General features: G+C 43.9%; 1 protein-coding gene across 1 annotated transcript in view; it reads left to right on the top strand.

Annotated features, from left to right (window-relative positions):
- The window catches only part of LOC146009235 (alpha-2-macroglobulin-like protein 1), a 159522-nt gene that overhangs the window by 3056 nt on the left and 141560 nt on the right, over positions 1–14906 (top strand). The window contains exons 3-4 of the mRNA XM_083149396.1: positions 12674–12833; positions 13364–13416. Coding sequence (XP_083005522.1) covers positions 12674–12833; positions 13364–13416 — 213 coding nt within the window. The remainder of the gene's footprint in view (positions 1–12673; positions 12834–13363; positions 13417–14906) is intronic.

Below are 14906 nucleotides of genomic sequence, written 5' to 3'. Positions count from 1 at the left end.
TCCTGCTAATCCTACTTGGGGAACCGGAGAGGTGACAGCCACACAGCCTGTTCACCTCTTAACCCAAACAGCACATGGAAAACGAAACCACTCCTCCACCTGCTGTTTATACCTGAAAAGGGGACAGCCGCACCGTCTGTCCACTTCCAACGAATACATCTGTGGGAAACTCTCACTGAGCCTAGTGCTCAGGAACACTCTTATCTTCCTATGAGGGGGGTTTTACAATACTGGGCCTTATGCCCCCTAATCACCTGCAGCCTGATTTGCACCCACAGACCTAAAAGTGGGCCAGAATGAGTGACTTAGGCCTAATGCCCAAAGTCACCTTTAATTTGAATGGGCCCGCTTGCCTTCTAACTGTCCCCAGGCCTAATGCTGTTTGTGGCCATGGGCCTAGTGCCGCGTTTCAGGGGCCTCAGACGAGATGCTTGGTTATGGGAGCAATGGGCTTAATACCTGGTTTATGGAGCTACAGGGACCAACAACAATGTGGCCGCTGGCCAAGGGGGACTGACTACCTTGACCACAGGCCAAGAGGGCCTGTTTGTGCCCACCGACCAAATGCCAAAGCACCCTGTGATATAGGAAAGGGCAGGGTGACAGGGGCCTCTCACAGAGTGCCTACCTGTCCATTGGGAAAGGCTACAGGGTGAGCTTCATTAGCTCTTTTGCTTTCCTCTTCTGTAGGCCTCTCCAGTCATCAGCTTCTTTTCTTCTGTCGCTGGCCTGTGGTAGAGCCTCTTCATGGCTTATCGTAGACGTTTTTGCCTCTTTTGCGGCCGCCGGAGCTCTTCCTCTGTCCGCTGTCTTCTGGAGCCGCTTCTGGCTCCACAGACATCTTCTCTCCTGGAGTGCTTCTGCACACCATTTCCGCTGCTGCACTGACTTTTTATGGACCCCAGTGGCATCTGACACCAGATGCCGGGGGGCGGGGATGACTACGGTGCGGGGAACGCTGATGGCTCTTCACAGGCATTTTTGATTGGCCACCAATTCGGGAGCCATGATTGGTGGATGTAATGGTGGATTGTTGGAATGCAATTTATAAACACCGCTGCATCCACATCGATCCCCACTGTGTTCTCGCCACTACCTGCTGCCACAATTCCAGCGCTGGGTTCAGACATTTGATCCCAGTGCTGACTCGATCTGGTGCACACAGCTCCTTCTCAACATGCTGATGCTGCGCTGGTGCTGGGGGCACACTTTTACATTGGATGGGGAAGTCAAGGACTGCTTGTGGGAGGTAACAGGGAGTGGTTGAAAAAATGCAAGTAAGTCACAACTGCCTCTGAGATCCCATATGCAGTACCCGTGGGTGGAATATAAATTGGGCCCCCTTCCACCCCATCCCAAATTTACAATATGCAAAATGACAGTGGGTGACTGCCAGGTAGAGGCAGAGGGTGACAGGGAGAGGCAGAGTGTGAAAGGGAAAAACAGTAGGTGACAGGAATAGGGTGACAGGGGCAGCAGTGGGACCCTTAGTTCTCAGGGTCCCTGGTGCAGCAATTCTGTGTTACTACTCATACCTTCATTAATCGAATAATCTGCATCCAAGGGTATGTATAAAGAGAGGAGGAGGTCCATGTGCAGTAGTTTCTGAGCACTATGGGGAAGCAGACATTTCCCCACAAAATGCTGGGGAAATGGCCGCCATGACTCTGGAGGGATACGTTTTCAAGAAATGAATGCAGAGTGTGGCAATAAAAAAGTTTGCATGCAAACATTCCCTAGTACAAAGTGTTCTTAATAACAGGGATGTGGAGATACTGGTAGGTTTGTGTTTTAGTCTTATTTAGTTATTTCATACTTTCTTTTATAACACAAACCAAGGGCAAATGCAGGATATACAGTATAGAAAGGGGTTACTATATAATATTTATAAAAATAATATACATAGGGGTCGATACTATTAGCCCAGAAGGGTGCTGTTTCAACACGAATATCACAAAAAGGATTATTGGTAATCGTCTGCGCTCACAGGGACCAGCTGCTGGAGATCACACAAAGAAGGGCTACCAAACCCAAAAACACACGTAGTATACAACAAAGAGAGTGGATCCCTTCAGCGCTGTTCACAGGATTTTCTCAGAAATAATTTTCAATAGGCCATTCACATCCAGGATATTGAGGCCACCAGGAAAAGAAAGAGAAATCTCTTGGTTACCATCCGTATACAATTTATTCTAACCAGATGGTCAACCACCAACGACACTCACCCAGACTAGCTAGGAGAGGTTCACATCAAGGTTTCTTTTTAACGATCATCAACTTCGGTACTTATGAAACAGGACTCACCTAGGGTAAATGCCCTATATGCATCCAAAGGTTTCTTTTGTTGAGATGAAGTAGACTCTGGGACACTTGCAAATTTTCCAAAGTAAAAGGTTCACACTTTAATAATAAAACAGGACACTCCACATCTTCAAATACAGCCACGTCCTAAAACCCTCACCCGGAATGGGGGCTAGTCGGCGGCAGCAGGTCCACAGATGTTACAAGGACAGAAGATTGGGGTCCAGAATAAAATCCTTAGCACACACCAACGTGTTTCAAACACAGTTTGTTCTTCCTCAGGGTGTAACATTAAAATGATCCCGGGGGGGGTTTATATACCCTAAAGCCTCCCGGTCACATCTAAAACCCGGCTAAAATCCACAGAGTCCCTACTTCAGCAATACCTAATTCCATACAAAACATCATCCTACGGACTAAACAGAATAAATTATTTAGCAATCCCCAAACCTGATAAAAGCTGGCATCAATAAATAAATATATACAGACAGTATTTTCAACTCCTTATATTAAGGTAGGGAGTCCAGTTCATATTTCTTTCTTTTCACGCAGTGCGGCGTCCGTTTCCCGTACTTCCGCTTCCGGGGACGGGCGTCACATCCGTTCTATGCAGCGCATATGCGTGTCAGACCGGACTTCCGCTACTGCAGGATTGTGTTGTATTCCGGAACTTCCTGCTGCGGATGGAACGCAAGCAGCTTCATCTCCTGGATACCATACAAACTTCCGGTATCCACGGAGCAGGGGATTATCATACTCGTACAGGTCTCGTATTCGGGGATCATCACACGATACCATCGTAAATAAAGATAGAAATATAAAAAAGGGGTAATTAGACACTTAAACAGAGGATAACAGAAAAGCACATACTTTACGTGAGAAAACACTTTAATTCAAAATCGGCGTTTAAGCCGCGGGGAGCCAAAGTTTTCATGTTATAAATCAGGCGCATTTCCATCTGAGAAAGTCTGACATCTCTGTCATCCTTTCTCCAATTTGGATTAATGACCCTTATGCCACAAAAAGTTTTTATTTGGCTGGGGTCACTCCCATGATGGGTTTTGAAATGCTGTGACACATTATGTGTCTCCACCCCTTTTCTAATGTTTCTCACATGTTCAGCAAGACGTATTTTCAAAGCTCTGGACGTCTTCCCAATATATTGTTTGTCACAGGAACAACTTAGCATGTAAATACAGTATTTTGAATCACATGTTATAAAATCTCTTATTAAAAAACTTTCTCCTGTTTGATTTGATTTATACTCAGGGATCTTACTACTATTTGATTTACATACTTTACAGATGCTGCAAGTGCCGCATCTATAAAAACCCTTGGATTTAATGGTGTTTCCATTTTTAGGTACATTTATGGCACTTCTCACTACCATATTTTTGATGTTATCAGCCCTCCTGTAGATGAATTTGGGCACAGGTCCTACATGCTTTTCCAAAAGCGGGTCACTACTGAGTATACCCCAGTGTTTCTTAATTATTTGTTCGATTTGTTTATGCTGGGAGTTAAATTTTGTGATGAAAGGTACTCCCATTGATTTCTCCTTTTTCTTCTTTGGTCCTTTCTTAATGGCCTCCAATCTATCTAATTGGGCCCCTTCCCTTAAAGCATTTCCCACCTTGTCCGGATCATATCCTTTCGCTACAAACTGGGATTTCAACACATTTGCTTGTTCTTCATATGTCTCCAGATCAGTGCAGTTCCTCCTGATTCTGTAGAACTGACTTTTCTGGACACTTTTTTTCCAGTTCTCATGGTGGTTGCTCACAAACGGAATATAGGAGTTACAGTCGGTACTTTTCACATAGTTTTTAGTTTTCACGATGTTATTATCTATGTATATGGATAAATCCCAAAAATGTACCTCTTGCTTACTCTTTTCGAAGGTAAGGACAATTTATGAGGTGTTATTGTTGAGATGTTGAGAGAATGCATCCAATGAAGTCTCATCACCCCTCCAGACGAACAAAATATCGTCAATGTACCGGGACCAGGACACCAGGCTGGCACCATATGGGTGACCACCCCACACGGAGGTGGCCTCCCACCACGCCATAAACAAGTTGGCATAGCTCGGTGCCAGTCTGGTGCCCATAGCTGTCCCGGTCAACTGTAAGTAGTATGACCCCTCATACCAGAAGTAGTTGTTGGTTAAAATGAGAGATATACCCTCTAAGATAAAATTCTTCAGATCCGGGGGTGTCATATTCAAATCCAAGAAATATTCGACCGCTATTAGACCCAGATCATCTCCAATTATTGTGTACAAAGAGGTCACGTCGGCCGTGACCAAAAAGTTCCCTTCCTCCCATGCCGTTTCTTGTATTATCTGAAGGACAGAGATGGTGTCCTTTAGAAACGAGGGCACTTTCTGTACCATGGGTTGGAGTAGCGAATCCAAGTAGTGGGATAAGTTAGATAGTATGGAACCCGTCCCTGCCACAATTGGGCGTCCTGGTGGATTTTCCTTGCACTTATGGATCTTGGGTAACACGTAAATCACCGGTACTGATGGTGAAGAGACAGCAATGTATTCTTTAATGTCCTTGGTGATCACGTTTTTCTTATAATAGGTATCTAGAAAGGTTTCTAGATTAGACTTTATTTTGTCTGTGGGGTTACCTCTTAGTTTCTTATACGTGCGGGCATCTGATAGTTGCCGACTAATTTCCTCCTGGTATTTACTGGTGTCCATAATCACTATGCTACCCCCCTTATCAGCGGGTTTTATAGTGATTAATTTATTTTCCTTTAGACTTTTCACAGCCTCCCTTTCTTTTTTTGTGAAATTAGGATTCTTAATAGGTTTGAGATCTAATTTCTCCAGGTCATCTCGAACAAGGCGTTCGAAAGTGTCTACAAAACACCCCCGTTTATGCAGAGGATAAAATGTGGATTTTTTCTTAAAGGTAGAAAAAATTTCTCCTTCTACTGACACCACATTTGTGCTTTTCTCTTCAAAAAAGCGTTTTAGGGCAAGTTTCCTCACCATTTTTTGAAGATCGATAAATACCTCGAAATTGTCTGGGATGCTGGTGGGGGAAAACTTAAGCCCCTTCTCGAGGACTTTTTGTTCATGCTCACTTAACACATGGGAGCTTAGATTAAAGATCACTGTATTATGTTGTTGATCTACTGTGGCATCTTGGGGACCCTCGAGATCATGGTTATTATTTTTCTTTTCCTTTCTTTTTTTCTTTTTGCGTTTCCTAAGGGGATTTTTTCCCCTTTTGCCTCTCCGTTTGTGTTTTTTAACTTTTATGGGGGGGGGTTTCCTTTAGTAGTGATTTTTAATGATGGTCCTAGTACTAATTCTCCACCCCGTTTTGTGCTCCCCTGTCTAAAAAATGGTGGGTATCCTCTCCCTCATATCTACGGTATGGGGTGTCCCTGTTTGTCCTTCCCCTTCTCCTGTACTCATATTCCCCACCTCTATATTCCCGGGGTCTATCCTGGAATGGGGATCTCCTCCCTCTGTGGTGAAATTGGGGTCTATTAAGCATTATTTTGGGGGACCTCCTCCCTTCTGATCTATCTCGCCTGTTATTATAAGTTCTGGTGTATGGTTTAGAAGGGAAATTCCTTTCCTCTGACCTAAAACTCCTGGGACTCCGAATGGGACCTCTATCCTCTCTTCTATTGTATTTAAACCTGTTTTGTGGTGGGCCCCTAAATCTTCTTTGGGGATTGAGATTATGATTATCTCTATATTGGTCTCTGTTTTCAGACTTATTATAGTTCTTTTCTTTCTTGGTTATACAATGCTGTATTCCCTCTTTGTAATCCTCTTTATCTCTTAGATATTTTCTTCTCTTTTTTACCATCAAATCGGTTTCGATTCGATTCAGCCTTCTAGTAATTTCTTCTTCGGCCTCTTTATATTCACTTAATTGGTCGAAGGGTTTGGCCATTTCTGTTAAAGAGAGTATTTCATCCCCTAATTTTTTCAAATCATTATTCCTTTGTTTCACAATCAGATTCATTAAGGCAAAGGAGCACGTATCTAAAATCTTTATCCAGTCCCTTTTAAATTCTTTAGATTCTGATTGGAAAGAGGGCATTTTGTCTATTCGAAGTCCCCTGGGGATAATTTTCTCCAAGAGGTACTTCTCCAGACTCACCATTTCCCACCAGAGTTTACCCTCTTTGGTCAGGGCTTTCTCTAGTTTGGTCATGATGCTGTCTAGACCTTCTTCACCCATATCAATATCGTCCTCAAACTCAGTTGCCTCCTGGTCAAAGACACCATGCATTTGTTTTTTCCTTTGCTCTCTATGGAAAAACATCGTAAATCCTATGTGCAGCAGACTATTTCCAACAGACGGTAAAAACAACTAGAATATCACAAAAAGGATTATTTTTAATGGTCTGCGCTCACAGGGACCAGCTGCTGGAGATCACACAAAGAAGGGCTACCAAACCCAAAAACACACGTAGTATACAACAAAGAGAGTGGATCCCTTCAGCGCTGTTCACAGGATTTTCTCAGAAATAATTTTCAATAGGCCATTCACATCCAGGATATTGAGGCCACCAGGAAAAGAAAGAGAAATCTCTTGGTTACCATCCGTATACAATTTATTCTAACCAGATGGTCAACCACCAACGACACTCACCCAGACTAGCTAGGAGAGGTTCACATCAAGGTTTCTTTTTAACGATCATCAACTTCGGTACTTATGAAACAGGACTCACCTAGGGTAAATGCCCTATATGCATCCAAAGGTTTCTTTTGTTGAGATGAAGTAGACTCTGGGACACTTGCAAATTTTCCAAAGTAAAAGGTTCACACTTTAATAATAAAACAGGACACTCCACATCTTCAAATACAGCCACGTCCTAAAACCCTCACCCAGAATGGGGGCTAGTCGGGGGCAGCAGGTCCACAGATGTTACAAGGACAGAAGATTGGGGACCAGAATAAAATCCTTAGCACACACCAACGCGTTTCAAACACAGTTTGTTCTTCCTCAGGGTGTAACATTAAAATGATCCCGGGGGGGTTTATATACCCTAAAGCCTCCCGGTCACATCTAAAACCCGGCTAAAATCCACAGAGTCCCTACTTCAGCAATACCTAATTCCAAAGCGGAAGCGGAAGTATGGGAAACGGACGCCGCACTGCGTGAAAAGAAAGAAATATGAACTGGACTCCCTACCTTAATATAAGGAGTTGAAAATACTGTCTGTATATATTTATTTATTGATGCCAGCTTTTATCAGGTTTGGGGATTGCTAAATAATTTATTCTGTTTAGTCCGTAGGATGATGTTTTGTATGGAATTAGGTATTACTGAAGTAGGGACTCTGTGGATTTTAGCCGGGTTTTAGATGTGACCGGGAGGCTTTAGGGTATATAAACCCCCCCCCCCCCCCCGGATCATTTTAATGTTACACCCTGAGGAAGAACAAACTGTGTTTGAAACGCGTTGGTGTGTGCTAAGGATTTTATTCTGGACCCCAATCTTCTGTCCTTGTAACATCTGTGGACCTGCTGCCCCCGACTAGCCCCTATTCCGGGTGAGGGTTTTAGGACGTGGCTGTATTTGAAGATGTGGAGTGTCCTGTTTTATTATTAAAGTGTGAACCTTTTACTTTGGAAAATTTGCAAGTGTCCCAGAGTCTACTTCATCTTAACAAAAGAAACCTTTGGATGCATATAGGGCATTTACCCTAGGTGAGTCCTGTTTCATAAGTACCAAAGTTGATGATCGTTAAAAAGAAACCTTGATGTGAACCTCTCCTAGCTAGTCTGGGTGAGTGTCGTTGATGGTTGACCATCTGGTTAGAATAAATTGTATACGGATGGTAACCAAGAGATTTCTCTTTCTTTTCCTGGTGGCCTCAATATCCTGGATGTGAATGGCCTATTGAAAATTATTTCTTAGAAAATCCTGTGAACAGCGCTGAAGGGATCCACTCTCTTTGTTGTATGCTGTTTCAACACGTTAAAGTGCCGGCAACGGCATCCGAAATAAGCCAATCTCGAACCCTTTGCTGGGCTGAATTCGCCTAAAATTGCTTGCAACCCTATGGAGGTTTTAGGCGAATCCTGTCCGCCGTAAAGTTTGCCCGAAGCCGTTATGATTCCCACTAATGAATCATCCGCACCTTATAGGTACCCCCATAGAGTATACACATAAACTATAGTATATATATATATATATATATATATATATAACATACAAATAGGATAGAATGTACAATACAGTATATGCACATATAATATATTATATAGCACATGCATATTTGTCCTCAAAATTTGGTATTATCTCATAGTGCCGTTAATTTGCTTCTCCTGCAATGTCAGTTAGACAACAGGACTGACACTAAAGGGCACTGATAACCACCATTGGGGCCACTATTGTATTTCATTGGCTACATTGAAATCACTCATCCCCTGTTCACTACAAAGGAATATCTCCGTTTGTACACAGGGGACAGCAGCACTTCACGACGGGACACAGTGAACCAGCTTTACTATATCCTCTGCTACTCCCTCCCATTCAGAGGTTCTCTCATTCCCGCTAGTTCCATTCTTTGGCTCTGTTTTTGACATCAGGGCAAGGGAGGTTACCCGCGGCAACAGCAGAAACCTATCTTTCACTTTAATTACCATACTTGTGACGCAAGTATGATGAAGCTGCCCGGCGATACGCGCGTCGACCCACACACTTAGTGTGTAAAAATCCCCCTTATCCCTTCCCCTTGTAATATGAAATGTATTTTGATCTGTGAGGTGCGCCATTAAGAAGTAACGCTAGAGATAGTGCCGAGCGGGAGACCGGCTCTGAGCTCCCTGCTGCACGGCAGCCAGCTACACGCTGTCAAAGGAAGCCGGCACACTCACTCTCTGCGCTACCTATTTGCGTCCGCACTGATCAGAGGGGAACGCTGGCAGGGAAGGTCGCGGTGTGACGACCTGACTGCGGCGTCTCTCCCTCCTAACTTTAATACACTGCAACGCACCAAACCTCCTTAAATATTTATCCTAACAATGAGTATAAATGAGCATGTGAAAAGTTTATTTACACATTTAAACAAAAATACTTATGTGTATACTACATGTGTATAAACTTTCGATTGATGTGGTCACATGTACCAATAAAGTGGTTGAATCGCTACATTGTGAAGTGGTCACATATACCCAGCAATAAATTGATGTATTGCCAAGCGAATACACACCAAGCGATTTGAGCCAGTAACATACCATTTAATTACTGTCCTTTGGACAGGATCTCAATCGGTCCAAGCTGCTACTGGTTAAAAAAGGTCACAGACAGCATATACCCCATACCAACCCAATATTGCTTACCCACAGGGGAGAGATATCAATTAATACTTACCTATACAAGGTTTGCCTTACTAAATGGTATAATTGAAGCAACCCCACCCATAAAAGTGGACACACACCAGGCAATTCCAGCCTAAGACACGTCAGACACGACGGTGTGTACACACCTGTTGAGAGCTGTGAGGGATAGTATGTACAGATCCCGGCTCTCCATTCTATAAGCAAAGTTTGGTATATGATTCACATTAATATCTGTCTCACCTTACCGCATGATACACCAGTACCGCTCCAATTTATATGGTTGTATACTCACCTATAGATCGCTTACAAATTGCCAAATGAGTCACTATCCAGGCAATTTTTGCTTATAAAATTGAGTTAACACACACCAGGCAATCTCAAGCACGCTGAGCACGGCGTCATAGATACATTGACTTAGGGCAGCGGGTGACAGTTCACACAGATCCCAGCTCCCCAGTGTATCAATAGATTATGCCACTTTGAACCACAGGTGTACCAGGCCGACTCTATCTCCTATCTATAGGAACCACTCGATGTGTTACACATATAAGGACACATCGCCAAGTATACCCACCGTGACAATATTTATTGTCACCTCAGATACTCACTAAGTGCTCAAATACTCAGCATACACACCAGGAGATTTTTGGTGAGACGCAGAATAATAAAGCATATGAGATCTTTTTACAAGGGGATCCACAGGATATATAGTTTTCAGGAGTATTTAGTGCACAACATACCTACTCCACAGTGAGTTTTATTCAATAATAATACAGGTATTTAATGTGCCACACTCCGATCAATCACAGAATTAAGGGATTAAGGGGTCCACTAAGCAGGAAAAACCTCCAGTTTTTTCCTTTTTATCCTTACCCCCAACTTTCACCCATGTATGTTGTGTTTTATATGTCGCCATTTTATTAATTAAAACATTAAAAGTTAATTTTTACGTGTAACCAATTTATCTTCTTCTCCGAGTGCGCCACACACAAGACAGTCTTTTCTTTCCTTCAACTATACTTGTGACGCACCCCGGGTCCGCTCAACTACGCATTCCCTAAACCATTTGGGTACATGAGTAGGTAGCAGCCACCCAGGGTGTACATACAACTCAAGTATCTGCTAACTCACCACTGTCCTTACCTCTACAGAGAAAGTTTCATCCAGAGAGGTCATGGACCTTGCTTAAATTACAGACACTAACTGCTACATTGTTGAACTCTCTCTTTCCTCTTCTTGATACAGAGGGAAGTACAATTTGAAAAGCACACATTGTTTGCCACATTTTTTACATGATATTTCTGTTTGCCAATAAGAAAAAAGTAAAAAAGGTAAAGACTCAGACAAACGCTTTAATTGAGTGTGTTATGCTCATGTACCTAAGGGAAATGGCTATTGTAGCAATTATCAGTGATATATCTCCCATTGCATGAGCCTACTATGACACCAACATCCCTCTCTTTGATTCCAGACTGTTAGAATTGTATCGAGACCAGGATAACATCTAATATTTATTACAATTACATTCAGATATCCTGGGATACTAGCTATTTAGAAAGCCCTACTATTTCACTGCTTTCTTACTAAATTGTAAATATTTGTTGTTATCGTTACGTTTGTCCAGCTGCATGTTCTATGTTGATTGTATTATATTCCTCACTTATTCGAGGGATTTCTTAACACATATCTAATAAAAGTTACATTTTAATATCAAAGGCTTGTGCCCTACCCAGGGAGACTTCTATATGTCCTATCTTGAACATATTTCTTTCCACAGCACATGCATACTAACATATAAACACACTTTCTGGTACTCTTTACCTAGAGGGGCGCCCACGATTTTGATCGTGGGCATCGTAAGGGAAAAAAAATCGCGTCGGTCGCATCGCATGCGACCAAAAAATCGCATGCGATGCGACCGACGCGATTACCGCGATTTCCCATAGGGAACAATGTTAAATGTTCCAATTGACCCGATTTTCCATAGGGAACAATGTTAAATGGCCCACAGAGGCCAAATAGGCACCCTGAAGTGTGAAATGGGCCCCCCAATTGTTAACGCCACCCCACGATCAACATCAACTCGAAGCGTGGCGAGCGCAGCGAGCCCACGAGGGGCGGCGGTACGCGTCCTCCGACCTTTTCATACCCCCACTATCCACGGCGGCGTGGAGTTGAGAATAGAAAGTTTGGCGAGCGCAGCGAGCCACCGAGCCCGAAGCGTGGCGCGGGGACGCGGACACCTTCACAGGTTTACGCGTCCCCTCGCGGGCTTCACAGGTGTCCGTGTCCCCTCGCGGGGCGCGCTGCGCTCGCCACGCTTTGGGCTCGGTGGCTCGCTGCGCTCACCACACTTTCTATTCTCAACTCCACGCCGACGTGGATAGTGGGGGTATGAAAAGGTCGGAGGACGCGTACCGCCGCCCCTCGCGGGCTCGCTGCGCTCGCCACGCTTCGGGTTGACGTTGATCGTGGGGTGGCGTTAACAATTGGGGGGGCCATTTCACACTTCAGGGTGGCTATTTGGGGTCTGTGGGCCATTTAACATTGTTCCCTATGTAAAATCGAGTCAATTGGGCCATTTAACGTTGTTTCCTATGTAAAATCGCGGTAATCGCGTCGGTCGCATCGCATGCGATTTTTTGGTACATGCGATGGCCGCGATGGGCGCCCTTCTAGATAAAGAGTACCCACTTTCTATGCAGTACCAGGTTCTTGATTTGGGGTGAGTCCAGGCAACTCACATCCATATGCTTTGCCTCTGGTGGCATGATGCTGTGATTCAAAGGATATGGGAGAGCTACAGTATGTATAAGGGGAAATCATCATTTTTGGGGGTTGGGTAGTCAGGTACTCAGAAACCCCCATGTGTGCATCACTGCAACAACAACTGCACATTGTTCTACTTTATAGAGCAGTGCATTTATTTGCACTTTAGCATTTTCAAAACCGCCATACAAACCTATGTATCATCATGTTTCATATAAATGGTTTGTTCCTGAATGTGCCTGATGATCTGATTGATGCCGTGTCTATTCTCAGATTCCACATGTTGTACAGGAAAAAGAGGTTTGGCAATTCCATGTGTCTGCTCAAGGAGAGCACATCAACATTGACCAGTCCAAAAAGGTTATGCTATATAAAGGAGACTATGTGACTTTCATCCAGACTGACAAACTCATCTACAAACCAGGACAGACAGGTAATACCATACAGCACATCACATAAGTCACTTTTTGTATGGCAACAATTATCATTATTGTTATTTTCGTTATCTTTTACTTTGAAAGTGGCCACATAATGGAGACAGTTCCGTACAAATAATATACAAAGTAACAAAGACATTTGGCATGTAACTACTGACTTGAGTAAGTCATATCTATAGCGATCACTCAGCACTCATCGCTGACTCATCACTGTGCTGAGCGATCCTGCTGAGCATTCTAAGCAATCTAGCATCGGTCAGAACACTCAGCAATTCTCCCCGTATGTAGGCCCCAAAACATTAAGCGAGATGTCTTAGCCTCAACTGCTGTAAGTACATTTCCTAGCACATGGACCCGAGCCATACAGTAGTTATTCTAAATCCTCATAATCCCTTACCACTGCCCAAGTACCGTTAGGCCAGGACTAAACAATGTAATCGCCTATTCTTTATATGCTTAACAATAATCCTGATAGGAAACTCATAAACTAATTATATCTTATTACAAAACATGTTCTTAATTTCAGTTAATTTCCGTGTTGTAACTATGGACAAAACCTTCCGTGCGCAAAACATCAAGGTAAGATGTTCAAAAACAGACATTTAACTGTTCTGCAGGGCTAGTTCCTGCTGTTACAGTAGTAAAGGGTTTTAATAGAGTACAGTGGGTGGGATGTTCTGACATCCACCATCCCTCACTGCCAGCTGCATTATTATTATTATTATTATTATTATTATTATTATTATTATTATTATTATTATTATTTTATTTATAAGGTGCCACAAGTGTTTCACAGCACCATACAAAGGAACAGTATAGGGAGACAAAACTTAACAGTACAAGTAAAAAGAGCACCACAATTAAATACACATTACAGCTTAAGGGGCCTATTTATCATTGATCGCATTTACAATGCAATATTAGCGCCCAGAAATGCGATCCTAACAGTGGGATATAACATCCCCTGCCCGCAGGGTCAGGGCTCCAAAAGGAGCCCCTCCCTGTGATGCACTTAGAAGGAAGTCGGGGGATCTGCACATGCACCCCCGCTGACCCAGCTGACCGTACTGCCCTGGCAGCAGTGAGATCCGAAGCCCATAGGCTACAATGGGCTATTGCCATCTCAGGATGGATATAGCCCAGGGATGCGAAGCCGGGCTGCCTGATGTTGATGCATCAGGCAGTTTCGCATCCCCCATGGATACCTATGGGGAATGCGGCCGGCGGTGATGCAGGGGGGGATTGCAGCAGGGATCAGAGATGGTTAAGGAGGGGAGAAGCAGGGGGTCGGAGGACCAGCCTCAGGACTAGGTTATGCAGCGGAAGGGTATGCTTTGATGAATAGGTGAGTTTTCAGTGCCAGTTTGAAGCTTTGCAAGGTTGGGGAGAGTCTACTGGAGCGATGGAGTGCATTCCACTGAAGGGGTGCAGCACGGGCAAAGTCCTGAACTCTAGTGTGGGAAGCAGTGAACAGGGTGGAGGAGAGATGACTATCGTTGGCCAACCGTATAGAGCAGGATGGAGTATGACTAGAGATGAGGTTGGATATATATGGAGAAATGAAATTAGAGATGGCCCTGTATGTGAGTGTGAGGAGTTTGAAGACGATTCTGTAGGGAAATGGGAGCCAGAGCAGATTTTGTTGAAGGAGAGTGGCTGAAGTGGAGTGGCAGGAGAGTGTCACGACTGGGGATTGGGAACCGGGAGTGACCTTGGTGGTTAGCTGACTACAAATGGAAACAGAGGCTGAAGGCGTGTGGATAAGATGAATTAAGTTTTTTGTACAATGGGAAAAAGGCACAGAGGATGACACAAAGTCTGTAATAGTCTTTGGGAAAGCTACCAGGAATGTTGAAGGCTGTATCTCGGCAACAGGTGCTGGAGACAGGTAACAGAATGGGATGCAGGTAACAAAAAGCTGTACACAGGTAATGGATGCTTGGAGGCTTGGAGTAACTGTAGCTGGGACACAGGTGTCTGGAAACACGGAGTAGAGACCATGGGAGCACAGGTGTCTGGAAACACGGTGTAGAGACCACAGGAGCACAGGTGCCTGAAGCACGGAGCAG

Source organism: Crinia signifera, chromosome 6 (genome assembly GCF_055691185.1).
Source record: "Crinia signifera chromosome 6, ASM5569118v1, whole genome shotgun sequence".
NCBI lineage: Eukaryota > Metazoa > Chordata > Amphibia > Anura > Myobatrachidae > Crinia > Crinia signifera.
The sequence above is the reverse complement of the archived record's forward strand: the minus strand, read 5'-3'. Positions and strand labels throughout refer to the sequence as shown.